Raw genomic sequence first — 27933 nt, 5'->3', positions numbered from 1 at the left:
AATATATACCATTCTGTCCCTTATCAAATACATCTATGTATTAAACCTATACTGACCTTAAGAGTTGGGGTGGCTGAGGAGAGAACAATTTCTGTTAGAAATATTATATGGAGGAGTAATTTTTAAGTTTTAACAACTTCTTAACAAATTTAACAAGTTTTAACAGCTTCTTAAATAATTCATATAGTATACAATTTACCCATTGAAATTATACAATTCTTTGACTTTTACTGTATTCAGTTTTGCAACCATCACCACAGTTGATTTTAGAACAGTTTTATTACCCCCGAAAGAAACGCCACACATCTTAGCCATCACTGCCCAATCTCCTTGTTACCCCAGCCTTAGGCAACAACTAATGTAGTTCCTGTCTTTCTCGATTTTGTATGTTCTGGACATTTTACTACGTAAATGGAATCATACGATTTTTGGTACTTGTGACTAGCTTCTTTTATTTAGCATGCTGTGTTGTCATGTATGTAAGTATTTCCTTCCTATTTGCAAATAACATTCCATTGTATGGATATATCACATTTTATTTATCCATTCATTAGTTGATGGACATTTGAATTGTTTCCACTTTTATGATATTATCAATAATGCTGTTGTGAATATCTGTTTATATGTTTTTATGTGGACATATGTCTTCATTTCTCTTGGGTATGTACCAAGGAGTGGAATTGCTAGATCATATGGTAACTCTATGTTTAATCATTTTACCAAAGGGACTGTGTACCATTTTACATTCCACCAACAGTCTAAGAAGATTCCGTTTTTCTCTGCATTCTCACCAACTCTTGTTATTATCTGTCTTTTTTTATTGTGGGCATCCTAGTGGGTGTGACGTGGTATCTCATTCTGGTTTTGATTTGCATTTCCGTAATGGCTAATGATATTGGGCATCCTTTCATGTGCTTATTGGCCATTTATGCATCTTCTTTTGAGAAATGTTTATTCAGGTTCTTTACCTATTTTTAAATTGGCTTTGCTTTTTAATAGTAAGTTGTAACAGTTCTTTATATATTCTTTGTACAATTCCTTATAAGATAAATGATTTGCAAAAATTTTTTCTTATTCTGTGGGTTATCTTTTCACTTTCTTAATGGTGTTCTTTGTAGTTTGTCTATTTTTGTTGTTGCTTATGCTTTTGGTGTCATATGTAAGAAACCATTGACTAAATTCAAGGTCACAAAGATTTAGCTTTTACATTTAGGTCTTTGATTTCTATTGAGTTAATTTTTTTTTTAAGATTTTATTGGGGAACTGGGGGGAGGGGAACAGCATTGGGGAATCGGGGAAGGGGAACAGACAGGTAGACAAATTGCTGTTTTGTTTTTCAGTCTAGTTGTGGAGGACATTGCCTCACTGGCCCATGTTGGTATGATCATTGTGCTCTTCCTGGGGAGGCAATCGGTCGCCGGTCATTGGTCGGCCGCTCACAGTGGCTTCCAGTAGCTCACACTGGCTACCACCCACTAACGCTGGTTGCCAGCTACTCATGTAGCTCACGGCAGCCCACTGCAGCCCTGCTGCAGCCTACGCCGTCGCCGTCGACTCACAGCAGCCCAGCTCCAGGTTGAGCTGTTGTTCATCATCTTAGCTGCAGAGGGCCAGCATCACTGGCCCTCAATGTGGGATCCGAACCGCAGCCCTGCTGCTCAGAGCTGGTGCTTCCAAGCGAGCTCTTAAACAGCTGAGCCGCTTGGCCAGCCCAAGTTAATTTTTGTATATGGTGTGAGATAAGGTCAGCTTCATTCTTGTGCATGTTAACAGCCACTTGTCTCAGTACCACTGTTAAAAAGATTATTTTCTCCTTTGAGTTGTCTTGGCAAACCAAATGATTCTTAACCATTTTTTTTTTCAAAGGAGAGGTAAATGGCAGAAATGAAAGAATTGTAGGTAAAGTATGTAAGGAGTGTGAGGTTAAGATATTTAGATCAGAGAGTCCATAAAAATTAGACGAGACATCTGCCAAGGAGGAGTTACAATATGGAATTAGAGAGTGAAGTTGTACTGGTACAAGTCTATGGAATATATAGTTAATAGGATGAGTAGATAGAGAAATTTTGAGAGAAGTTTAAGTTTGCAAATATTACTTTAAATTTATAAGATAAAAGATAGGAAAAAGCAAGTGGTTGAGATAGAGCATGAGAAATTTAATTTATAATTTTATTTTTTCTAAATAAACAGAAGCACAGTAGAGATAAACTGAATGGCAAAATAGTGACAAGAATGTTAATGAAGAATCAGAATTTCTTGGCTCTTATCCTTACCTACACTAGATATGTAACCTTGAATAAAGCACTCACTGACGTTTCTGAGGCCCTACCATATTCAGGACTTTGTACAAGCCTTAACATCCTCTTTTGTAAAATGGAGATGATGTCAGATTAATTACTTTGTGAAGTCTTTTGTAAAGAGCCATATACATAGAACAGATTATTATGCTTGAAATTTGGGAATTACTCAGTGCAGTAGTAGCGGCAGCTGATAGTTAGTATGTGTGTCTGTGCTCCAAACAATTCTGCAAGGTGAAGAAACTGGTGTTAGTAGTTATGAAAGTTGTAGTCAGTAATCAGTAGAGCAGTTATTCGAATCCAGTTCTGCATGATTTCTTTTTTTTTTTTTTTAGGATTTTATTGGAGAACAGTGTGTTTGTCCAGGACTCATCAGTTCCAAGTCAAGCAGTTGTCTTCACTCTAGTTGTGGAGGGCACAGTTCTGTGGCCTATGTGGGGATCGAGCTGGCAGCCCTGGTATTATGAGCACTGCACTCTAAACACCTGAACTAACTGGCTGCCCCACGATTTCTTTATACTACCTTGACTTTGGCTTGAAAGATCCTGGTGTGTGAAGGGGGTGGGGATAGGGATAGCACCAATGAGATTTAAATTATTAGACATATGTAAGCTTAAGATATAATTCCAAAGGGTTGATGAGTCCTAAGATTGGTGATCTCAGAGGTGAGGTGGAATGGTGCTGTATATTAATAAGGTCAAAGGTATATCCCATTTGATTAACTTACAAGTCCCAGAAGAGCTAGATGTTATGAAGCACAGTTGTACAATGGTTTATCCATGTGTCCCCTGGTATCCTGGAAATTTTTGTTCAGGGGACGGGGAAGACAAAACACCAGTGAAGTAATGAAGTCACGATGGAAAGCAGAGGTAAGTACAAGAGGCCAAAATAATACTACAGCTTGTGGAGATGGGTAGACTTTGCCTTGAATCATAAGGTGGTGTGACTTCTTAGAATTAATTCTCATATTCATAACCTTTGAAGACCCTTCTCATTCCACCAGTAAGGTGCCTGTGGTTAATTTCTAAATGTCATGGAACTAACCATCCCTTGAGTACTTCATAGCTCTGATCTCTCAGCCGCTTGCACGCTTCTTATCCTTCCCATGGTTGAGTTGATAAACATTATTTGGAAATATAAAACTAATAGACCAGAAAAAGAGTTCAAGAAAAGACTACAAGAAAAGAGCAGAACAGTTTTTATTCCTTGATTTATCTTGTGCCATTATCTTCTTGGCGATAAGTACAAAGGTCAAGCTTTAGTTGTTATCCTGCTGCTGCTACTACATTATCAAGCAGTCGACATGTTTCTCTTTGATGGAGTTTAACTGTTGGAGATGTCGTCAGCTGGCACAGGGGAAGCAAAGAACTTTGAACTCTAATTCTGATTTGCAAACTTTCAATTTCGGCATAGAAGTCTATGATGATTGGTGTCTATGAGAATAGGTCTGTGATGGAAATATGTATAGGAAAGGTAACTAATACATATTAACTTTATGCGAGGCAGTCTGAAGCACTTGAAGATGAAGTAAGAGTCTCAGATCACAAAGGCCTGAGCTGTTTTTGTTTATGTTGTTCTGCTTCTCAGAAATGACAGAACTGGGATTCAGAAGAAAGGACAGTTGAGTTGAGAAACATTATTTGAGAGAAAGGTAATTCTGTGAGCTAATTTTGTGTGCACGTGTGTACATACGTATTTAATAAATGATGGGTAGTAGGAAAAGAGGGAACCAAATGTATGATTTTTAAATCTAGTTCACCCCTCTTCTATGTAGTGTTGAAGAGCAGGGAATCTGAAATTAGACTGCCTAGATTTCCAGCATCTTTCTTCCTTTCATATAACAAGGTGAAGCCAGACTTCTTACCCCTTGTGAACACAGGACATTGAACCTGTTTGGTGTGAAGGGAAACTGAAATGGCAGGGGGAAAATTCTTAGTCTCTTACTACACAGAGATTATAAGTTGATTGCAAACCAATGACTCAGTACTGTGTGCTGACCAACTTCTGTCAAAATCCCAAATTAGATCCTTGATATATTTGCAACAGTATACTGAAGAAAATGCTACCCGTCTGTCCTGTAGACTATCCCAGCTTTCTTCCAACTATCAAGGCAGATTATCAGAAAGCTTCAGGCCTGAACTGTGTTCACTTAGCTCTTGTAGAAACTTCACTCACTGAACTGATTTTATAATAAGCCCTTGATTTTTGTTATAGAGGGATATAAGAACCATCCATGAAGAATGTTTTTACATATTTTGTAGAAATCGTTAAAAATTTTAACTGTTAGTCAATTTTTGCTATATAAAAGTCCACATGCAAGTTTCTTCTCCAATTAAGTGTGCTGATAAATTCTTAAGCACTTTTTAAACAGCTAATGAAAAAATACAAAGCATTTCCATTTTTGCTTTGGTTCCAGAAAATTCAAAAGTGTTCAATTGTAGTAACTAACCTTAGTTTATGGTTCTAACTCAACTATCTGTCTTTCTGGCCCCAATATATCTTTTGTTCTTTAATTACAATTTTCATTGAATTTATAAAGAATATGTAAAGTTTACAAGTTCTTTTTTGGAAGTTAGGTAGATTATTAATTAGTAAGTGGTATTACAACAGAATTGTGTAATAATAGATCCATTCCAGGCCTCAGTATTCCTAATGAATATAGCCCCTGAGCAGCGGTGTGCCTTTTGAAATGTATAGTATAAGAACTGAGGAACCAAATGTGAAAATAAAAACTTTCTTTTGGAGAAAGAAGTACAGTTCTGAAGTTTATATATTTTTTTCTTGGCCTAAGATAAAATGAATCATAGACCCATGGTTTCAAGCCTATGGGCTTAGACCCTGGATGACTGACAGTGGAACTGTTGTGAGTAGTCCATATGTCCCATATGTATTTTTTTAAGTGTTTATTAAAATTATATTCCCTATCATTTGGAAGTTTATACATTTTTTAATCTTTTAATATTACTGGTTATTAGATGGTATTAGGAAAGTAAAGTAAATTTAGTAGGCATGGTGATGGTATTGTAGTTATTTAGGAGAATGGTCTCAAATTTAGAAGATAGGTGCTGAATATTTTGGTATGGCGTATCATGTGTAATTTACTTTAAGTGATTTAAGGGGTGTGTGTGTGTGTGTGTGTGTGTGTGTGTGTGTGTAAAGATGAATCAAATACAGTAGAAGGCTAGCAGTTGTTGAATCTATAGTATGAATCTAGATGGTGGCTATATGGGTGTTCATTATAACATTCTTCCTGCTTTTTCTGTATATTTGAAATTTTTTATATTTGAAAGTAAGAAAAAGAGAAAAGGTGCTCATACTTGAAAAGAATGGTTATCAGTACTTAGTCCAACCTTTGTTTTTTAAACGAGAAGTTTCTGCACAATGATTCAACTGCATAGACTTGTTTTTGCGTAACATTATACTACTAGCATAAGAGGATAACTAAAGTATGAGGCAACTGCATGCTAAAATTACTGCTGCAGTCTTTTCTACCCTGAATGACTCTAAAGCATAGCATTCTTGTAGGCTACCTAAGCGATACAGACATGTCCTGCCAGTTACAGATGCGGAAGAGTCAGTTGAATTGATAGTTTGGCATTCGTGTTAGTAAGTACAAAGTGAATTTGGTGATCCTGGAGCATGTTACCTGCTCACACTTCCTTATAAGAGATCCACAGCCTCAATCCAGGTGACCTGCAGACTTCTGGGTCATTTATAAGGTTAGAAAGATAGAGTCCCTACTCTCTTCCCACCAGGTCATATTAGAGCTAGAAGAAGAAGGTATAGAATGAGTTAAACTCCTGTTTCTGCTCCACTTGAGGTCTACAGACTAGAGCAAGACTGCTGAGCCTAGTCTTATCCATCCCAGAGATTCCAAGAGCACCTCCACATGGTAAACAGTTCCCAGTGTTGAGTAGAATCACTGCCAGACTACAAAATGTGCCAAATAACCTGCTGTACTATATTGTAGCAGATGGTGTTGGGCGAAGCAGAGGGCTCACAGACAGCTACAGCTCTCCTTACTCATGAGATCCTTACTTAGGATATAACAGAAGCTAGCCTGCTCCTCAGCTTTCTCACACACACACTCACATTCACTCTCTCATGTGCATACTTTCGAAATGTACTTGAGCTTTCACAACCCCTAGTTCTCCTTAAACAGTTTTTTTGTTGTGTATGTATATATTTAGCTGATACATCATCAGACCACTGTTCTTACATTTTTAACATTTGAGTGGTCACAGTGCAACTGATATTTATGTTCTCATAATTTTTCCTTTTTGTTTTTTGTGTTATAAAATATTTTAAACAAACAGAAAAATGAAGAAAAACACCCAAGTACCATTACCAGGCTTTTTCGAACTTATTATTTTGATGTATTTGCTTCAGATAGAGTTTGTTTTTGTGTACCACTCGTCAATCCATTCCTTCTTCTTTAGAGATAACTACTATTCTGAATTTAGTGTTTTTCATGAACATATATGCTTATGTACTTGTATTGCATATGCATGTATCCATAAATAATATATAGTGTTGTTTTACATGGTTTTAAATGTTATGTAAATGATTCTCTGAGTGTAATTTTTATAACTTCCTTTTTTCACTCAATATGTAGCTTTTGAATATTATTCACATTGATGCATATAATTGTGATTTATTTTAATTATAATATTCTATCATATGAATATATCACAATTTAGATAGATTCTCTTGTTAATGGATATAGATGATGTTTCCAATATTTTATTGTTTCGTAAACAGTGCTTCAATGAATATTCTTGAACATATCTCCTTCTGCAGACGTATGAGTTTCTCTAGTGTATATACCTTGGAATGGAATTACTGGATTGAACAGTATATTCAGTTTAACTAGACATTGCCGGATTGCTTCCAGAGTGATTGCAAAAATTTAAATTCCCATCAACAGTGCTTGAAAGTTTCTATTGCCCCACAACCTCTAATCAATGGAGTTTTGGTCCCAAAAAGGTAGAATGAACCCCGATTGCTGTTTTTTCTGTCTCCTTCATCTGCTTGGCAATGAAGTAAAAAGCCCCAGCTTTCTGGCTAGATGACAGGAAATGAGAACTCTAGAGAGCTAGAAAATTCCAGGGAGATTGTGAGAGGGAGGAGCATGGGAAATAAACTCTTTAAATTTTATTATGAACTCCTGAACTTACCCATGTGACATGCATGCAGAAAGTCGACCGCAAACACCATACCTACTCTTTGAAAAATGAAGTATAGGTTAGATCACTGCCCACATACCGACTGGAAACAGAATGGTGCACATGTGGGACAGATCCAAAACCACTGCACAGACTTTGAAAACTTAACTGAATTTCAGGAACCACAATCCACAGAAGGCTGATTCAGAAATTATGGCCTGAAAAAAACTGGATTGATTGCCTGCTAAAAGAAAAATTCTTCATAGAATTTTAAGATGACCTACAACCTCATAATAATGTTTAAAATGTCTAAGATACAATAAAAAATTACTTGTCATTTGGGAAAAATGGAAAATCAAGCACATGGAAAAAAAAATCAGACAAAAGATGTCAGTGCCAAGAATACACAGACTTAAGTATTCTATGACAAAGAATCTAAAGCAGCTATTATAAAAATGTTCCATAAAGTAAAGGCAAACACTCTTGAAATGAAGAGAAAGATAGAAATTCTCCACAAAGAAATAAGAGATAACCAATGGGAATTTTAGATCTGTAAAATACAGTAACAGAAAAAGAATCCACTGAAAAGAATGATTGCAAATTTCCCCCAGAAATCTTGGAGGACAGAAGGAAGTGGAATTACATTTTTAAAGTGCCAGGGGACAGCAGGTGAGGGAAGGCAGGATAACAACTTAGGTTCTATATCCAGAAAAATATTCTTCATGGATAAGGGTAAAGTAAAGACATTCTCAGATGAAGGAAAACTAAAATAATTTGTGGCCAGTAGACACTGCTGTAAATTCTTAAAGGGAGTTCTTAGGACAGAAGGAAACTTGGAGCATCAGGAATGAAGGGAGAGCAACAGAAATGGTTAATAGCTGAGTAAATATTTATAATTGTCTTGAATTCTTCAAATGACAGTTGAAAGCAAAAAATTATCACATTGTATGATAGGACATGTATGTATATAGATATATAATATACAGGAAGGGAGGGTTAAAGAACCCTGATGATAAGGTTTGTACCTTCCACTTGAAGTGGTAAAATGTTGATTCTGAGTAGTCTGTGACTATTGTGATCCATATATTGTGATCCATAGAGCAACCACTTAAAAACTTTCCAAAAAAAATAGTCAAAAGCACAATAGATAAATTATTTGTTTATTTATTTATTTATTTATTTATTTTTTAACATTTTTATTGGGGAATTGGGGGGATGGGAACAGTGCTGGGGAATTGGGGGAAGGGGAACAGACAAGTTGCCCTCGTTTTGTTCTTCAGTCTAGTTGTGGAGGACGTTGCTTCACTGGCCCAAACTGGCACCATCATTGTGCTCTTCCCCGGGTAAGACAGATCAGTCACCGGCTTCTGGACGGCCACTCACTGCGGCTGCTGGCCGCTCACGCTGGCTGCTGGCTACATACGGTAGCCCATGGCAACCCACTGCCACGGGCTGCAGCCTACGCCATCGCCGGCGACTCACAGCAGCCCAGCTCCAGGCCGAGCCTCCGCCCAGCATCCTAGCTGCAGAGGGCAGTGCCACCGGCCCTTATCTGTGGGATCCGAACCAGGGCCCTCTGGTGTCCCAAGCCAGTTCGTAACCATCGCGCCACTTGGCCGGCCACAAGAGATAAATTTAAATGAAATATTTTTAAAATGTTCAAATAACCCAAAAGAAGGCAGCAAAGGAGAAAAGAATGAAATGAAAAACAGAGAAAAAACAAATGAAACAGGAGTGTTGAATCCAAACATATCAGTACTTTATGTTAAATGTAAATGATGTAAACATGCCAATTAAATGACAGATTATCAGAATGGATTTTTAAAGCACAATCTGATTATCTCCTGTTTATTAAAAAGATTAATTTCAAATATAAATGATGTAAGTTAATTACAAGAAAAAGGATGGAAAAAAATACCATGAAAACATAAATCAAAAGAAGTCTAGTTGTGGAGGACATCGCTTCACTGGCCCATGTTGGTGTTGTTATTGCGCTCCTCCCAGGTGAGGCAGTCGCTCGCTGACCATTGGACGGCCACTCATGGCTGCTCACTGCAGCTCATGAAAGCTCACGCCTGCTGCCGGCCAGCCCTACTGCAGCCTACGCCGTCACCGGTGACTCACGGCAGCCCAGTTCCAGGTCAAGCTGTTGTTCACCATCTTAGCTGTAGAGGGCACAGCGTCACTGGCCCTCATGTGGGATCCGAACCAGGGCCCTGCTGCTCAGAGCTGGTATCCCGAGCCAACTCCTAACCAACGCACCACTCGGCTGGCCCCCAAAGAAGTCTAGAGTGGCTACGTATTAATAATCAGACAAAATAGACTTTAAAGAAAATTACCAGGAATAAAGATAATGCATAAGGATAAAAAAAATCAGTTCACTAAGAAAACATAGCAGTCCTAAAATTGTTAAAATATGATAAATGCTCTCTTAACAACAGAGCTTCAGGATACTGGAAGAAAAATGGACAGAACTGAAAAGAGAAGTAAATCCAGAGTTATACTTGGAGACTTCAGCACTGTTTTTTGTGATCTATAGAACCTAGTAGGCAGAAAATCAGTGAGGATATCGAAGAACTAAGTAGCACTTTCCATCAACAGGATCTTTTGTCATGTATAGAACACTTCAAACAATACAGAATTCATATTTTTTTTAGGTCCAATGAAACATTCATCAAGATAAGCCATATCATGGGTCATAAAATTAACCTGAAATAAATTTAACTGCAGCTAACTTCATAATTAATGGTATAAGCTTGAATTTCTTCATTTTAAGATTGGGAAGAAGGAAATAATGTCATCTCAGTTCACTCCTCTTTAACATTGTACTTAAGCCCCAGCCAGTACAATTGGGCAAGAAAAAGAAAGAAAAGATATATAGATGAGAAAGGAAGAAATAAAACTGCCCCTATTCACAGCTACATAACTGTCTACATAGGCAATCCCAAGGAATCCACAAAAAATTCCTAGAACTAATAAGTGAGTTTAGCAATGTTGAAAGACCCAATGTCAACCAACACCAACCAATTGAGCTTTTATATACTTGCACTGAATAGTTGCCAGGGGGTGGGGAAGGGGGAGGGGTTACTATTTATAAAAGCAGCATGAGAGAGATACTTAAGTGTAATCTAAAAACCATATACAGGATCTCTGTGTTGAAATGCTAAAACACTGACGAAAGAAATTAAAGAAGATGTAAATACAGAGGTATATCATATTCAGGGACTGGAAGACTCAGTATAGTAAAGATGTCATTTCTCTAGAGTTGACCCATAGGTTTAATAAAATTCCAATAAAAAAATCTCAGCAAGATATTTTGTAATTATAGACAAGCTTATTCTCAAATTTATATGGAAAAGCAAAGGAACTAGAATAGCCAAACCAATCTTAGAAAAGAAGAATAAAGTGGAGTGAATTATTCTACCCAGTTTTAAGACTTATTGTAAAGCTACAAGTAATCAAGATGGTATCATATTGGCAAAATTATAGATACATGGATTAATGGAACAGAATACAAAGTCTAGAAATAGAACTGCATAAAGATTTCCAATTCATTTTTGATAAAAATGCAGACAATTCAAGGGATGAAAGATAGTGTTTTCCCAAAAAGGTGTTGAAAATATTCAACATCCACATGCAAAAACATGAACCTCTATCTACACCTCACACCTTATACAAAAATTAACACAAAGTAGATAAATCTATATGTAAAACATACAAATTTTAGAAGAGCACATAGAAAATCTTTGACCTTGGATTAATCTTTGACCTTGGATTAGGTAAAAAGTTCTTAGGTATGACACCGTAAGTGTGATTCATTAAAAAAATATATGATAAACAGGAATTCATCAAAAATAAAAAATTTTAATCAATGATAGACACTGTCAAGAGAATGAAAAGGCATGCTATAGCCCAGGAGAAACATTTGCAAATCACATATCTTACAAAGGTGTATATTTAGAATATATATTTTAAAAACTGTCAAAACTGACCAGTAAAAAAACAACCCAATTAAAAAATGGTCCAGTTTTCTAAAAGAGGATGTACAATGGCAAATAAATACATGAAAAGTTGTTCAACATTATAAGCCATTAGAGAAATGCAAATTAAAACTATGATGAGATATACTAATCAAATGGCTAAAATAAAAACTGACAATTCCAAATGCTGACAAGAATACAGAGAATAACTGGAGCTCTCAAGTTTACTTATAGGAAAGGGAGAATGGTACAACTACTCTGGAAAACAGTTTAGTGATTTTGTTTTTAAGGTAAACATACACTGACCATGTGACCCAACAAATCCATCCCAGGTTTTTAACTTATAGAAATGAAAGCTTACATTTCCAGAAAGCCCTTTACACTAATGTTTAGAGCAACTCTATTTATTCATAATTGCCCCCAAATGGAAGCCATTCAAATGTCTTTTAACCAATGAATGAATAAACTAACTGGTACATCCATACAGTGAATTACTGCCCAGCAATAAAAAGAAGTGAACCATTGATACATACAATATCCTGGATGCATCTCAGAGGAGGCATTGTGCTGAGAAAAAAAAATCTCATAAAGTTATATACTGTATGATTCTATTTACATCACATTCTCAAAATGACAAAACTGGTGAAAAGAATGGATTCTGGATTAGCAGTGGAGTTAGCTACAGCAAGGGATTCATTTAGAGTGATGGAACTGCTCTGTATCCTGATTATGCTGGTGGTTGTATGAATCTCTGCATGTTTTAAAATTCATAGACCTGTACACATTTCTAAGAAATCATTTTTGTGTTAATTTAAAACATTTTTTTAACTTAGTGGCATAAAGTGACAACTTATTATTTGTCATGATTCTGTGGACTGACCAGGTGGCTCTTCTGCTTTACATTGTGTTGGCTGGAATGTTGGGATGTCATGAAGGCCCAAATGGCCTCACTCACATGGGCTAGCAGTTTGTGTTAGCCCTTGACTCAGAGTTCGTCTGTCGCTCTTGGCTGGGGACCCTTATTCTCTCTCTCTTAGTACTTAGCCAATTGGACTTTTTCCAGCATGGCAACTGGATTCCAAGGAGTGTTCAAAAAAGAACAATCCTCAGTTTCCAAGCACTTATGAAGTCTCTGTATCATACTTGCTAAAGCCCCATTTGCTATAGCTAGTCACATGACCAAGGATAAGATCAGTCTGGGACGAGGGACTGCACAGGACCTGAACATGAGGAATGTTGGTTCATTAGGGACCTCCAAATTACTGTGGTGTATCACAGATGATTAGTGATTTTTGTTTTATTTTTCTTACAACTTTCCTGCAGGATTATATTACCTCAACAAAAAACATTAAGAGACACCAGTATCTAAGAGGGAGTAATTGAAAAAGATTGCTTATTATTTAAAAAGACGTAAATGTAATTATTTTAAACATGTTGAAAATGTATTATTTTTCTATATGTCAATGATTATAGACCCATGTCTTTATAAAGATTTGAGACCATCCTTCGTATACCTGATCGGTTTCCCCATAATTCTTTCTACCACTTATTGAGCCTCAATCAAGGAATGGGGCTCCAAAACAGTGCCCATATGAAAGTTGCTAAGTGAATAGATCTTAAAAGTTCTCATCATAAGAAAAAAATCTTTCAAGGTCCAGTCAGGATGACAGAGTAGGTAAACACTGTGCTAAACCTCCTCTCACGACCACATCAAAATTACAACTAAACTACAGAACAACCATCATTGAGAATCACCTGAATTTTAGCTGAACCAAAGCCCTACAACTAAGGACACATAGAAGCCACCTCGAGACCAGTAGAAGGGGCAGAGATGCAGAATGGGCTGGTACCACACCATGTATGACCGTTAAAAATTGGAAAGGATATTTCAACTTTGGAAGTCCCCTTGGAGGTGCAAGGGGGTTCCAGCCTAATACCAGGCACCCAAGCCCAGGGTTCCTGTGCCAGGAAGAGAAGCCTCCATAACTTCTGGCTGTGAAAACCAGCAGGGATTGTGGCAAAGTGAGACGAGGGTGGCTACAGTCCCAGGCAATCCTCTTAAAGGGCCCACGCACAGACTTACTCATGATGGACTCGTTTCCTCTGAGCTCCAGCTCTGAGACAGCAGTTCAAAAGGTGCCTGAGACATAGGAGGAGGAATTGAATTGTCTGGTATCAGGGCAAGGGCTGGAGGGGCAAACTTACCCCCAGCCAGAGGAGCTGGCGGAAGCCATTGTTTTTATTGTTGAGCCCTCCCCCCTCTCGACAGGCAGATATATCTGTCTCCATCAACCTAACACCTTTTTGTTCATCCTGATTCCCTGAGACCTCACCCCACCTAACCTTCAGGCACACCCAACCTGCTTCCAGTGGCTTTTCAGTATAAACAGCCTGTCTTGGCTCATGCTGGGGACTGTCCTAAGTCTCTCAAAGGTTCACAAAACCCTAACAAGCAACATCTGGCTTCAGTGTGTCCCATACCTCTGGCTGGGCATCTGTAAGCCTGGTACTAGCGGAAGCCAGCCTTGGTTCATGGCTTGGCCTTTCAAGACACCTGCAAGCCCAGTGTGGGTGGCGGCCATCTGCAGATTGTTTTGTGGTTCATGCCAGGTGGCCCTGGGCAGGGCACAAGGCTGCAGCTGAACTTGGCCTACAGCGGGTCCCCTCCCAAGATGCCCTGGGGCTGGCACTCCCGGTGGCCAGCTTTGGACAAAGCCGCAGCATCACCTGGCCACCTCCAAGGACAACACACCCAAAGGGCAGCCTGGGCAGGCACCAGAGCCCTTCTAAAGCAAATCCTGCTCTATAGGGTCAGCCCCTACACCACAGTTCTTCCACTGTAGTCATGTCAATTCTCACAACCAATCAGCCTGAGGATCAGTCCATCCCCTTGACATGCAAACAGCAACCAAGGCTCAACTACAACAAGAGGGCACACACAACTATCACAAAGGATACACCTGGAGCACCCGGCTCTGATGACCAGGGAGACTGTGCCACCGGGTTCCACAGGACACTTACTACATAAGGTCACTCTGCTAAGACTGGGAGGCAAAGCAGCTCTACCTAATGTATAAAAACAAAACACAAGGGAGGCAGCCAAAATGGGCAAATAAATCAACAGAACAAAGCTCTAGAAAAAGAACTAAACAAAACGGAGACAAGCAATCTACCAGACGCAGAGTTCCAAACACTGGTTATAAGAAGCTCAGAACTCAAAAACATAATACAATTAATTATTCCTTTTTGGTTGATAGTAATGACTTCTCTGGGCACTGTTCCCTGTATATTTTAAAACAGGAGTCAAAATTTCTTTTGATAGTCTAGATAGCAACATAAAAATTTGTGTTCAAAGTAAATTATTTCCCCATCCCCCAATTCCCCAATAAAAATCTTAAAAAAAAAAAAAGAAACAAAGTAAATTATTCTTTCAGAGATCCTGATGAAATGACCCAAAGCAAAACTTATTAAATATGGGAGATTGCATGTCCAGTATTTAAAAACTGCCTGTTTTGAAACTACTGTTCTTTTTTCTATTTGGTGATATTTTTGTTTCCTAGACTTAAATAAGATTCTGGATTATATCTTTATTTAAGTTTCTTAAAGAATTGGAAAATTGTATTAGAAATTGTAAGGTATCTATCAAGTGTGTGGGCACAAATGCAGATCCCAAAAAACTTGGAAATCTGTAAATAGTAAAATTATATACATTTCCTTTTTAAATCTGATATTAGTGAACTAATGTTTATAAAATTAAAGCTAGTGTTTATCTGTTTTTAAACTTTATTGGGGAACAGTATGTTTTTCCAGGAACCATCAGTTCCAAGTCAGGTCGTTTTCAATCTAGTTGTAGAGGGTGCAGCTTACTGGCCCATGTGGGAATCGAACCGGCAACCTTGATGTTATGAGCCTGCACTCGAACCACCTGCACAAACTAGCAGCCCCAAAACTAGTGTATCTTGTAATAAAATAACAGCCTTTCTTTTATTTCCTTTGTTTCTTCCTTACCCCTCCCCACTCCACTTACATTATGTATTAACAGACCTTTTTTTGCTTCCTCAATATGTGAGATACATAACATGTATTATCTCAGGACCCTTGAACTTCATATCTCTCCCTGGAACACCCTTCCCTAGATATCCACATGGTTTTATTTAGATCTCTGGTCAGATATTATTTTATCAGCGAGTTCTCATTATCCTGTATCCTCTTTATTCTGGTTTATTTTTCTTCATAGCATTTTATGACCAATGAATATATTATGTATTTATTACATTTGTTTATTAGCTGTCTTTCCCCAGCTAGAATATAGGTGTAATCAGTTTGTTCTTTGATGTTTCTCCAGAGCCCAGAACAGTGCCTCAAATATTTAAATGAATAGCTCAGCTCAAGTTCTGCCTCTAACTTTGAAGCTTTTCTCTAACACATAGTGAGTGATAACACTTGCCTCGCTTCCTCTGAACATCACTGTAGGTGCTCATGTTCTGTCTCCACTGATTCCTTAAATATAGAGCTCTTACCGTAAACATTACTACATAGTAGGTGAGAGCATGGAGTCAGAGCTGTATAATGTGGCTTTAAATCCCAGCCCTGCCACTTAACCATGTAACTCTGGGCAAGTAACTAACCTCTCTATTATTCCATTTCTCTGCATATAAAATGGCAGTAATGACTTCAATAACTGGAGAGATGGAATGAGAACAGTGGCCAGGGACCTGATCATCATGTTCTTTGTGTAACATAGCTGAGTATTTGAACTTTTTCGTGTAAGTAGCAGTGAGCTTGACAGACTTTTTTTTTAAGTGATAGTATGACATAGGATAAAATTTCAATTTATTTAAAATTTTAACTTCATTCAGCCTGTGCTAATATTAAACTAGTGAAGAACTTCTAACAAATTGACCTTCCTGTTGGTGCTGTCATGCAATTTTTGTTTCATCTCCATGTCCTGTATTTACTGCTGTTTCCTGGCTATTTTTTTTTTTTTTAAGATTTTATTGGGGAATTGGGGGAGGGGAACAGAGATTGGGGAATTGGGGAAGGAGAACAGACAAGTTGCTGTTGTTTTGTTCTTCAGTCTAGTTGTGGAGGATGTTGCTTCACTGGCCCAAGTTGGCACCATCATTGCGCTCTTCCTAGGCAAGGCAGATCAGTGTCCAGCCTCTGGACAGCCACTCACGCTGGCTGCCGGCTACACATGGTAGCTTATGGCAGCCCACTGCAGCAGGGGACTGCAGCCTACGCCGTCGCTGGTGACACACGGCAGCCCAGCTCCAGGTCGAGCTGTTCAGCATCTTAGCTGTAGAGGGCAGTGTCACTGGCCCTCTTATGTGGGATCTGAACCGGGGCCCTCTGGCATCCCAAGCCAGTTCTTAACCAATGCGCCACTTGGCCGGCCCCCTGGCTAAATTTATTTGTTAAAAAAATTGGGTCATTTTGGGTCTAGAGTAGAACTTCCATAATGTAAGGGATACCACAGATGTGAAGGATTATCTATATTGCCCTATGTTTTCTCTTGACAGAAATTCTGTGCTCTGACTCCTTTTCCTATTTAAGACCTTTTTTAATGTTTCCCTTATTTTGGGGAAGAATTTCTAACAGTATACTCGTATACATTCTTGGTGACCTGAAAAGAAACAGTAATGTGTGTTAGGTTTGTAGCAAACTTTCGCTTTTGGGTAAATGTGAGAAATGAGGTTGTTTACCACATCTTCGGTTCTGGCATATATCTGTTATCAAAAATATTTTTTCAGAATATTCTCCATGCTCCTTTGTAAAGTTGCAGAGAAAGTTTGGGGTTCCTTAGGTAGGTCACAGTACCCAGCACACTGTGTCTTGTTTCACATTAGAGTCAGTATATTATTTGTGATAAAAATCAAATAACCAATAGTTCTTCAACTTTTTTATTTCCTCCAGACACAAAATAAGTTCAAGGAGAAAAGTTCTTCCCTACCTTTTAATATTTTGAGCTGCCTATGTTTGGGATTCAAAGTATTTTTGGTGCGTATTGCTTAACTGGGCTGAAGATTATCTCATGTGACAGCAGAGATCTCTTGTTTTGGAATTGCCATTACTTTCTAGAACAGCCACTCTGTACAGCGGCCAACATGCCCTGGATCCTCCTGTTTCATATTACAGTGATACTGCTTTGTCAGGGTAGAATTCAGCCTCACAGGGCTGGAGTCAGTCTCTGCTGACCTCATGCCACAGTACAGCATGTTCAAATCTGGGAGAAACGCGAGGGTTATTCGGCATATTCCTCCACCTTCTCCCTCACAAGCATGGAACCCTCACTCTCCTCAGAAACCGTATGTTGTGTATGTGTGTGTATCTGTCTTTTTTTTATAAAAAATCTCTTCCTTAATTCTGTAATTCTACAGCTTTAAGTGGGGGCTGGTTGAATAGACAGACACAGGAAATGCTTTGAGCTGTTGAAATTTAGCATTTTTCAGCAATAGATTTCAGCCACAGGCATTTGCTATTTTTGAACTGACTCATGTGAGGTTGCAATAATCGAGAAGCATGTTACGTGTTTCCTTAGTTGTTCATTTTACCCATAGCTATTTGGGCAGAATGCAGAGAGTTCTTTGGCTGTGTGGGCATGCTCAGATCACACTGGAGTGTCCTGACTCTCCTGTATGGTGGGCTGCTTCAGTACAGAATCAATATCATCCTCACTCTCTTAGGCTAAATAGTTATCAGAAAAGAAGTGTTTCCTTCAATGAACAAAAGAGTTTGGTTTGCCTTGGCAGCTTGGGAAAAGCTGGGGTTAAATCCAAAGATGCCAGGCATGCATAACAAATAAGAATTTGGATTAGAGCCATTTGAAATATTTCTCACATTAAAAAAAGGTTCTTACCACTCAGCTACTTGTTTTCAGTGTGTTTTTCCCAAAGACTTGTCAGTTTTCTGAATTGTAACACAGTATGCACATATCTCGGTGCTAAGTTCGTGTCTCCAGATCAGCAGAACAGGTCCCTGAGATACAACTGGATAGGAAGATGATCCAGCTTTATGCAACACAACCACCATTTTCACAGTTCATCCATATTCTTAAGTAGCAAATGGCCTAAAGCTTGATTTTTACCATGCTTTTTGAGTTGGTTTTATAAATGATACATAGATATTTTCTAAGAAATAAATGCTAAAGCAAAGCAGATTCTTTATAGTCTTACCTGATTCTAAAGTTTATGTACATTATTAATAGTTTGCTCTTGAGCCATTGGATTTAAGATCTGAGCAGATTTTTCACTCTGAAGTTTGCTATTAAATTACTCTCTTATGCCTTATGGTTGATAATTTAAATGCCCACTTTGTCAACAGATTTGTGCCTCTGATCTGTACCCTTTTTTTCTGTTGTTTGTTCTGTATCTTGGATTTTAAAACCCTGGCACATCTCTGCTTATTCTAAGGTTATAAAAGGTCAGTTTGCTTATCTATGTTTTATTAAAAATGCTAGCCCAGGTTGAATGGGGTGGTCAGAAGGAAAGAATTCTTGAGAGAGCCCTAAAAGGATAGAGGGTAGAGACTGGTAGTTAAAACAGAACTTAACTCCTTTTTCTCCATTATTGACAGTCCAGAGGAAGGAGGGAAATGTAGAACATTCTTTAAATATTCTTGAGTTGATTTTATTTTCTCCATTGATTGCATTAATTCATGAGAAGCGAAAGTTTGCTAAAAAATATATAGTATATACTTAGTACCAGAGTAAATGATTTTACATTAAACTGTTTCCTTCCTTACCTACTCACCTCTCTCTCTCACTCATACTGTTCATCAGCTTGGATGAACTAAAATACTCATAGTGAAACAAAGATTAAAATGTTCAGAAATGAGGTACTTGCTCCAGCATCTGGAATTTTTAATATGACTATATGGGTATATCAAACTGCTATGCTTTGTGAAGAGTTCATTCTAAACTATAGAATGAACATTTTAAAGGAAAACTCAAGAGAGGCAAATGTATCTGATTCTAAGAAATGAGTGGAGAGTTTTAGAAAAGTGGGACATTATAGAACCCATTCTATAAATATTGAATATATCTATATTTTAACTATGTAAGATTATAATACCATGGATGTTGACCAGTTCTAAAGATTGATAATTCCCTTTTTCCTTTCTTAATAACCCTGCAACACTACACATCTGTATGTTTATGTTAAAGACATAAATGTAATGTGGACATTCCAGACAATTCCTTGGCAGTGTTGACATTGCCTGCATTTTCTGTACAAATGCCCAGAATTTACAGGGGGAATTTAGAATATACATATGTAGTCACTTGGTCATATATAGATGCTGTATCTTTTAAACAAGTGTTATTTACATTGGGCTGTCACTGTATTAAGCAGTGAACTTTTGAAAGAAAAAGTAAAACTCCCCTCATATCTAAACCTTCATATTGTTCCTTGACCTAAATTTCATTATTCCGTAGGGCTCAGAGTGCCACATAAAGGTCACATTCCAAGGGAACAATACAAAAGTCTGCCCACATTTTTTTGTAATTGTAGGATTTCTTTTTAATTGAATTCCATTAAAAAGAAATAGCTAGAATAGTGATTTGATGAGAAGTATGTAACACTGCACCAGAAGATTGTGTCAAGTTGTGTTTCCCTACGCCCAGTGCTCAAAATACTCTCGTCTCTTTGAAATTAGTGAACTCCTGTGAATGCATTACATCCCTTAAGACTGCTGGAGGGAAAAAAGGTCAAGAGCTCTGACTTAAAGCTTAAAAACCTTTGTCATAGATTATTTTATTCATACCAGAAATGATTAAATGACAGCTCCAGTGTATCCTGTCTGGAGCAGAGAGAGTGGTGTAAACAAATCATTTGTTCATTGAACAGTTATTGAGTCTATGCATCAGGGTTGTGAGTTTGAGATGGGCTTGGGATATAACAGTGAACCATGCAGACAAATTCTCTGCCCTTATGCAGCTAACATTCTAGTTGGGGAAGATGACAATAAATATAAGCTTAATTAAACTGTAGAATACGTTAGGGAAGGATGGGCTATAAAAATAACAAAGCTGGGTAAGGGAGATTGGAAGTGCTGGGGGTAGACTGCCATTTTTAGTGGGATAGTAAGTGTAAGCCTCATTTAAAAAGAGACATTTGAGGAAGGGCTTGACAGGTGAGTAGATTAGCCATACAGCTGCCTAAGGAATGAGTATTCCTGGTAGAGGGTACAGTGAGAACAAAGCAGGGGTGTTCTGATGTGTACAAGGAATAGGAAAAAAGGTTGGTATAACTAGAGTGAGAATAAGGGAAGGGAGAGTGATAGGAATTGGGATGTCAAAGAAATAATAGAGTGTCTTAAGTTATCTTTTGTTGTGTAACAAACTACCCCAAAGAGCTGGCACAGTCATTCACCTGCACTGTTGGTAGTACTGTAAATTGCTGTAATTTCTGGAGGACAATTTGGTAATCTCTGTCAAAGTGTAAAACATATATACTTTCTGATACACTTCCAGGAGTTTACATTATCAGTATATTCACAGAAGTTCACCGAGTTATATAAATGTGTTATAGCATTGTTTGTAATTTTAAAAATGAGAAGAATTTATTTTGTTGCCCAATTGAAGTTCAACATTAAATATCTTTGACATCCCCCTCTCCCCAAAGATGGTGCAACCTTCTTCTTTATTGAGGAACTGGATCCCATATTATCATATTTTATGGTTATCAGGTGGGTTCACAGGCATTTTTTAGATTTCCTAGAGATAAAGGCTTTTCATTTATTCTCTCTATGGCTGTCACTGGAGATAAGGTGTTCAGAATGAAAGATCTAATGCTCCAAGATGATACACACAAAAGAGCTATTAGAAACAGAATGGGCAACAGTAGGAAGCTGTTAATTTGAAAACAAACCTTTAAGAAGTAAAGACTACATGGATTAGTATGTGGAAATGAAATAGGGGCTGGGTAATCTAGAGGAAGTTTACCAAAACTCCGCATTTTCAGGTAATTCTTTTAGTTTCTAAAAGCTCCATTTTCATTTTGAAGCACAGAACTGCCAGCCAGCTCACAAAATTTAAGAGAACAGCAGAGGAAGATGGAGCTTTTATTACATACTTCTTCCTAAACTATGCTGCTTTTACATTCTACATCATTGCATTTAAATTTATCATACATTTTAATGTACATATTTTGTCAAATATGTTATTTTATTAAACGATCCAATTTTTACCTGTTTATCTTATGTTTATCCTGGTACAAGCTGTGTTAAATTGCTTGCATCACTTGACTCAGTGTTATTCTCCACTGCATTAATTATATGCCAGATTACCTCTGAGTTTTGGAGCTAGATAAGGAGAAATAGAGAGGAAAGCCAAGTGCAGGACATCCAGGGAGCTGCTGTTTATACCTCAAACAATGAGCAAGAGCTAAAGAACTACTCAATTAATTACTTCATTTGGGGCATGAAAACAGGATTAGAGTAAGCAAAAAATTTTATTGGTTCTCAGGTAGTTGTGGTTTCGACGGAACAGAGTGAACATTTTCATCTTGGAGGCAAGGGCTCCAGCTTTGCCACTAGGGCCTGAGTTGTCTCTAAAAAGGAGAATAATGCTAGCAAGAAACTCAGGCTCAAGAGACCTGGTTTATCATCACAGCCCTACCACAACTAGATAGGAACTTGGGGAATTCAGTTAACATGCCAGAGCTTTTGTTTCTCATCTACAAAATAAGGCTGTTTCACAATATAATCTCTCAAGATCTCTAGATTTTAGGAGGCTCAGGTGAATATCATGTATATGAATATACATGGGCAGACATGTATAGATCGGTTTTAAAAATAAAGCACATTTTTCCAGGGCGGAATTACTTCATAAGTTATATAAATGTCTAACCACTGTGCTGTCCACCTGAATGAAACTAATATAATATTGAATGTCAACTGTAATTGAAAAAGTGTTTCAAAGATTTAAGTAAAAAAGCATATCCCAGAGTCACCTTTAGAAAGTCTAATTTAGAAGGTTTCATACTCAAGCAGCTTGAGGAATCACTGTTATGCATGCCTCACTATTTATTCACTTCTGAGCATTGCCTCCCTCTGTTCTCATGGCTAACTGTACATCTGCTGCTCTACTAAACCAGATAATATGTAAGACACTGTTAACTCACTTCTGAACACCTCCCACTGCTAGCACTAAGGAAATGGGTGTTGACTTGGGTCCACCTTCAGAGACTTGATTTCCTCCAGAGATAGGATTTTGCAATCAGTTCCAGAGGCTCAAAGTAGGGAACTCGTTCATCACGCTCAACTTAAATGTTTTACTCTTTAGGTTGTCATTCATCCAACATATGTTTATGAGCACCTATTACTGTGCTAGTCACTAGGAATTTAAAAGTGAACTAAACAGATAAAAATCCTGCCCTTCGAATCTAAATTTGATCATCCATCCTGTCACCCACCATTCACAAAGGCTCATTAAAGGTGTTGACCATTGTGTCTCAGGTTTCTCCTCTCAAGAATCAGGAAATCTGATCCACCCTTTTCTTCTGGTCATCTTCCAGTCCATCCCTCACCTCAGTCCACTTAGCAGCCTATGGCTCTTCTCTGCATCCCCTCCAAGTGGATGGATGGAGCACAGAGGATTTTTAGGGCAGTAAATCAGCTCTGTATGATAGATACTATAATAGCGGATACATGTCATCATACATTTGTCAAAACCATAGAATAAACGCTAATATAACCTATGGACTTTGATGATAACGAGTCAATTGATTCATCAGTTATAACAAATACACCACCCTGGTGGGGATGTTGATAGTGGCGGAGACTGCATGTGGGAGGGCAGGGAGTAATGGGAACTCTGTACTTTGTGTTGTTTTGCTGTGAAGCTTAAAACTGCTCTAAAAAAAAAAAGTACATTTTCCTAAGGTTCTCAGAAATGGACAGAGACTCAGTTCTCAAACTTTGCAAATATTCTGTTTCTCGTCAGTTTATTAGATTTAAAAAGCAGTTTCTTAACTAATTACAATTTGTCAATTACAAACTAAGTACAAAAAGTAAATGAGGTATTTTACCTTACTTAAACTGAAACTGCTAGTGTGTAAGAAAACCTGGATTTAAACAAAGTAACAACTTTGGGTAGGGTGTGTTAAACAAAAGATTTTTAACTTCCACGGCTAAAAGTCTTTTTAAAAGAAAGGATTTATTAGGCCATTGCTAGAGGGGGGAAAAAAAAAAGACCGGTCTTGGATATGAAGTCTAAACCACCAGCAGCATGGCTAAGTAGGAAACATAGCCGTGGTACTGGAGTTTTGCAAGCATTTTTATAAATCAAGTAGTGGGGAGAAATATGTAAGCCTTTCAGAAAGGATTTACATTAGCTATAGACAAAGGGGATGGGAGAGGTAAAGCGGAGCTAGTCCTGGGGGATAGGCCAGTCAGGCGTCAGAGTCCCCAAAGCAGAAGTATCAACTCCTGTGGATTAGCTGTGGGTCGCAGACTGGAAGGTTTATGTGTAAATAGAAAGCCAAGGCCCGTGGGGTTCTATGGCGCCTGGCTATTCTCTCTTTTGGGTAATCATGGAAATAGACACCTGGAAATTAATCCTAAATTCCAACAGATATACAGGAATGTGAGCAGTCTTTTGTCAGAGCTGGTTCACAGCTATTAACAGGCCAACTGTTCTGTCTCTTACTCTCACTCACCAGCTGTTATAATTTTAATTTGAAACATCTCAGAACTTTTTTCTTGTCAGGTGATTATTTGCTTTCAAAAGCGTTCTTTCTAGAATTCCTTTAAGTAGCCATTTTTAAGTCCATTGTGGTATTATTAAATATAATCAATATTATTCCACATGTAAATCTTTAATTTACATATTATTTTGCAGGAACAAAACCTGCCTTAAGTGAGAGTAGCATATCTTAATTTACATGAGCTTAATCTCTATGGCCTACCAATTAGTAAATTGGAATTTGAAATCAGTAAAAACTGTACGGTGAAATGGGTATTACTATATGGTATATATGTACTTTTAACATTTACTTGATAGTCTAAAGTTTTAAAAACACTGAGTCTTCAGGTAAAACTGTAATGTTTAAGTTAAGTTTTTAAAAAATCAGGTATAAAAAGGTATTTTCTAGGTACTGTTAATTCTTTGGAAAATAGACACATTTTCAGTCTCACTAAATTGTTACCATTAAAGACCAGTTGTGTTAAGAGTATATAAATAAGTACTTTATAAAAGAAGCCCTAATTACTAAAGTATTAAACAGATTTTCTAAATTTAAGTTATCCCAGGCTAAACTCACGTCCTTTTTTAATAGGATTATTATACTAGTGATGAGAGGCACTCGAAAGACATATGGTATCTAGATTTCAGCAGTGCATTTAACAGTTTTTCATTATATTTTTGGGGGGAAATTATAACTGATTATTCATAACTGAGTAAGTGAATAAATGAGTGAAAAGAGTACTAACTCAGATAAATATCAGCCTGGAATAAGGTCTCCGATGGTTTGCTGCAAAATACTTCCTCTCCTGTTCAACCTCTTCATTAATTCCTTGGCTAAAGACATTGCCATGCTTAATCAGAGTTGAAGATGCCAAACAGTTGAAAAGAATAATTAAAATTTTGAACCATAGATTTAGAATCCAGTGGTATTCTCAAATGAAAAGCAGGAGTCATCACAATATGTGATTCAGCTATACCACATTTATGTAATTTATGGAAAGGGCAACTATCCTTTTTTTATTTATTTTTATTTTTTATTTTTCAATTACAGTTGACATTCAGCATATTAGTTTCAGGTATACAGCATAGTGATTAGACATTTATGTAACTTACAAAGTGATTCCCCCAATAAGTCTAGTACCCCCCTGGCACCGTACATAGCTATTACAAATTGACTATGTTCCCTATGCTGTACCTTACATCTCCATGACTATTTTGTAACTACCATTTGTACTTCTTAATCCCTTCACCTTTTTCTCCAAGTCCCCTAACTCCCCTCCGTTCTGCCAACCATAGTTTATTCTCTGTATCTATGAGTCTATTTCTGTTTTGTTTGTTTTATTTTGTTTTTTAGATTCCACATATAAGTAAAATAATATGGTATTTGTCTTTCTCTGTTTGACTTATTTTCACTTAGTATAATACCTTCCAGACCCATCCATGTTGTAGCAAATGGTAAGATTTCATCCTTTTTAATGGTTGAGTAATATTCCTTTGTGTATATATGCCACATTTTGTTTATCCAGTTATTGGTTGATGGACATTTAAGTTGCTTCCGTATCTTGCTATTATAAATAATACTGCACTGAACAGAGGGATGCATATATCTTTTCAAATTAGTGTTTTGGATTTCTTCAGATGAATACCCAAAAGAGGAATTAACTGGATCATATGGCAGCTCTATTTTTAATTTTTTGAGGAACCTCCAAACTGTTTTCCATAGTGGCTGTACCAGTTTGTAATCCCACCAACAGTGCGTGAGGGTTCTCTTTTTCTCCATAACCTTACCAACACTTGTTGTTTGTTGATTTATTGATGGTAGCCATTCTGGTAGGTGTGAGGTGATATCTCATTGTGGTTTTTAATTTGCATTTCTCTGATGATGAGTGACATTGAGCATTTTTTCATATGTCTACTGGCCATCTGCATGCCCTCTTTGGAGAAATGCCTCTTCAGGTCCTCTGCCCATTTTTTCATTGGATTGTTTGGGGTGTTTTGGTGTTAAGTTGTAAGAGTTCTTTATTATATTTTGAATGTTATCCCTTTACCAAATATATCATTGGCGAATATATTTTCCCATTCGGTAGGTTGTCTTTGCATTTTATTGATGATTTCCTTTGCTGTGCAAAACCTTTTAGTGTGATATAGTCCCATTTGTTCATTTTTTCTTTTATTTCCTTTGAAGGGCAGCTATTCTTAACACCATTTTCAGTAAAAGGGAAATCAAACACAGGAGCTAAATTAAATGCTGTTTAATTTGCGAGGTTCTTTAGCAAATCTCTAACTGTTAACAAAGTGATTTAGATAACTGCATCAAAAGGAGTCTGCCAAGTGGGATTTTAATTAACCTTTATCAGATAAAGCTTTTGTTACATTGCAATACATGTAAAAAAATTAGGGTGTCTTAGTCATTTTTTGATATTAAAATTCTAGAAAGGAAGCATTATTAATATTGCCTTAATATTAGTATGTTATACCAGAAACGATGTAATTACAACATGACACCCTGAGAGAAAACAGATTTTATAGTAATTAAAAAGAGTAAATGAAATGCCTAACACTATCCCCATCTCAATTTTGTTTACAAAGAGACACTGAAAGAATATTTGTTATCAATTAATCATGGACAAATTTGTCTTATTAAACTTTTCCCCTCAATGTGCAAGAGAAAGCACCAAGTTATTCGAAATTTTAATTAGGACTGCACTTTTCCAACCCCCTAGCTTAGTGGTCTACATATGGTCATCTCAATTTTAAAATGTTTTGCAAATTAAATTTTATCAAGTCATAAGGACATAAAAGTAATTTTGTCAGAACGTATTTGTGGGGAGATGGAAAATGTTTATTTCTTGAATGGCTGCTGAAATCAGGAACAAACGAGAGACAGTTCCATAGTGATTTTCTAAATAATGGCTTGTAAACAGAGGTCTTCCGTATTTATTGCTTCTTAGTGCTAGATGAAAAATTGGTCTCCTAATTTTAATTGTGATGATTTTTTCCCTCAGACATTTCTAATAAATTTTACTGGATCATGGGGTAGACTCTTCTTTAAGGTCTTTTGCAACTGTAATTTGGAATTCTGTGAAAATTTTTTTGTAACTCCTTATGTGGCCGTAGAATCTCAGAAACTAACTCAATCCTTAGAGGATTAACATTAATTCATAAATAAACACTGTCTAGCAATCAGAGGTAGCCCTGTAAAACACTGAATACAAAAAAAAATGGAAGGTTCCAATTCAGAACAACTACAACTATCTATAGACTTAAACAATATAAGCATGTATTTGAGGTGATCCAATTTTATGTTTTTATTTCTAACTGATTCATTTAATAGACATTTAGTGAGCCTACACTGTCTGCCTGGTCCTGGAGAAAAGAAGTGAATGAATGTAGGACCCTCCGTGTGTATCTCTCCCCTCTCCCCTTTTTAAAATAATTATAATGAGTTGGACTTATATCACTTTTAGGTAGCTTTATTTTATGTGTAGCTTCACTAGGTCCACCGATTGTTGACCTGTGACTATAGTTCTTTAATTAATCATTAAGAGTTTAGCAATCCCCTGTGTTAATTTACCTATTTAAATACTGTGGCAAGTTTGTATACTCAAATGGAATACTGAACCCTCACAACAGGATTTCCCTCTTCTATTTTGGAACAAGTCATTTTATGTTAGGTTTTTTGTTTTGTTTTGTTTTTGGTTTTTTTTTAGATTTTTATTGGGGAATTGGGGGGATGGGAACAGTGCTGGGGAATCGGGGAAGGGGAACAGACAAGTTGCTGTCCTTTTGTTCTTCAGTCTAGTTGT

At 37.2% G+C, this 27933-nt stretch overlaps 1 protein-coding gene across 18 annotated transcripts in view; it reads left to right on the top strand.

Annotated features, from left to right (window-relative positions):
* The window catches only part of TMCC1 (transmembrane and coiled-coil domain family 1), a 222694-nt gene that overhangs the window by 140030 nt on the left and 54731 nt on the right, over positions 1-27933 (top strand). Inside the window, exon 1 of one of the 18 annotated variants that reach the window (XM_019646015.1) lies at positions 2721-3166. The exons of 14 other annotated variants lie outside the window; for them this stretch is intronic. In XM_019646015.1, the coding sequence (XP_019501560.1) occupies positions 3077-3166 (90 nt within the window). In that variant the 5' untranslated portion in view covers positions 2721-3076. Of the gene's footprint in view, positions 1-2720; positions 3167-17634; positions 17766-27933 lie in introns of those variants that run through there. 3 more of the 18 variants (XM_019646020.1, XM_019646019.1, XM_019646017.1) reach the window with 3 other exon arrangements.

Source organism: Hipposideros armiger, unplaced genomic scaffold, assembly GCF_001890085.2.
Source record: "Hipposideros armiger isolate ML-2016 unplaced genomic scaffold, ASM189008v1 scaffold_96, whole genome shotgun sequence".
Classification (NCBI taxonomy): domain Eukaryota; kingdom Metazoa; phylum Chordata; class Mammalia; order Chiroptera; family Hipposideridae; genus Hipposideros; species Hipposideros armiger.
The sequence above is the reverse complement of the archived record's forward strand: the minus strand, read 5'-3'. Positions and strand labels throughout refer to the sequence as shown.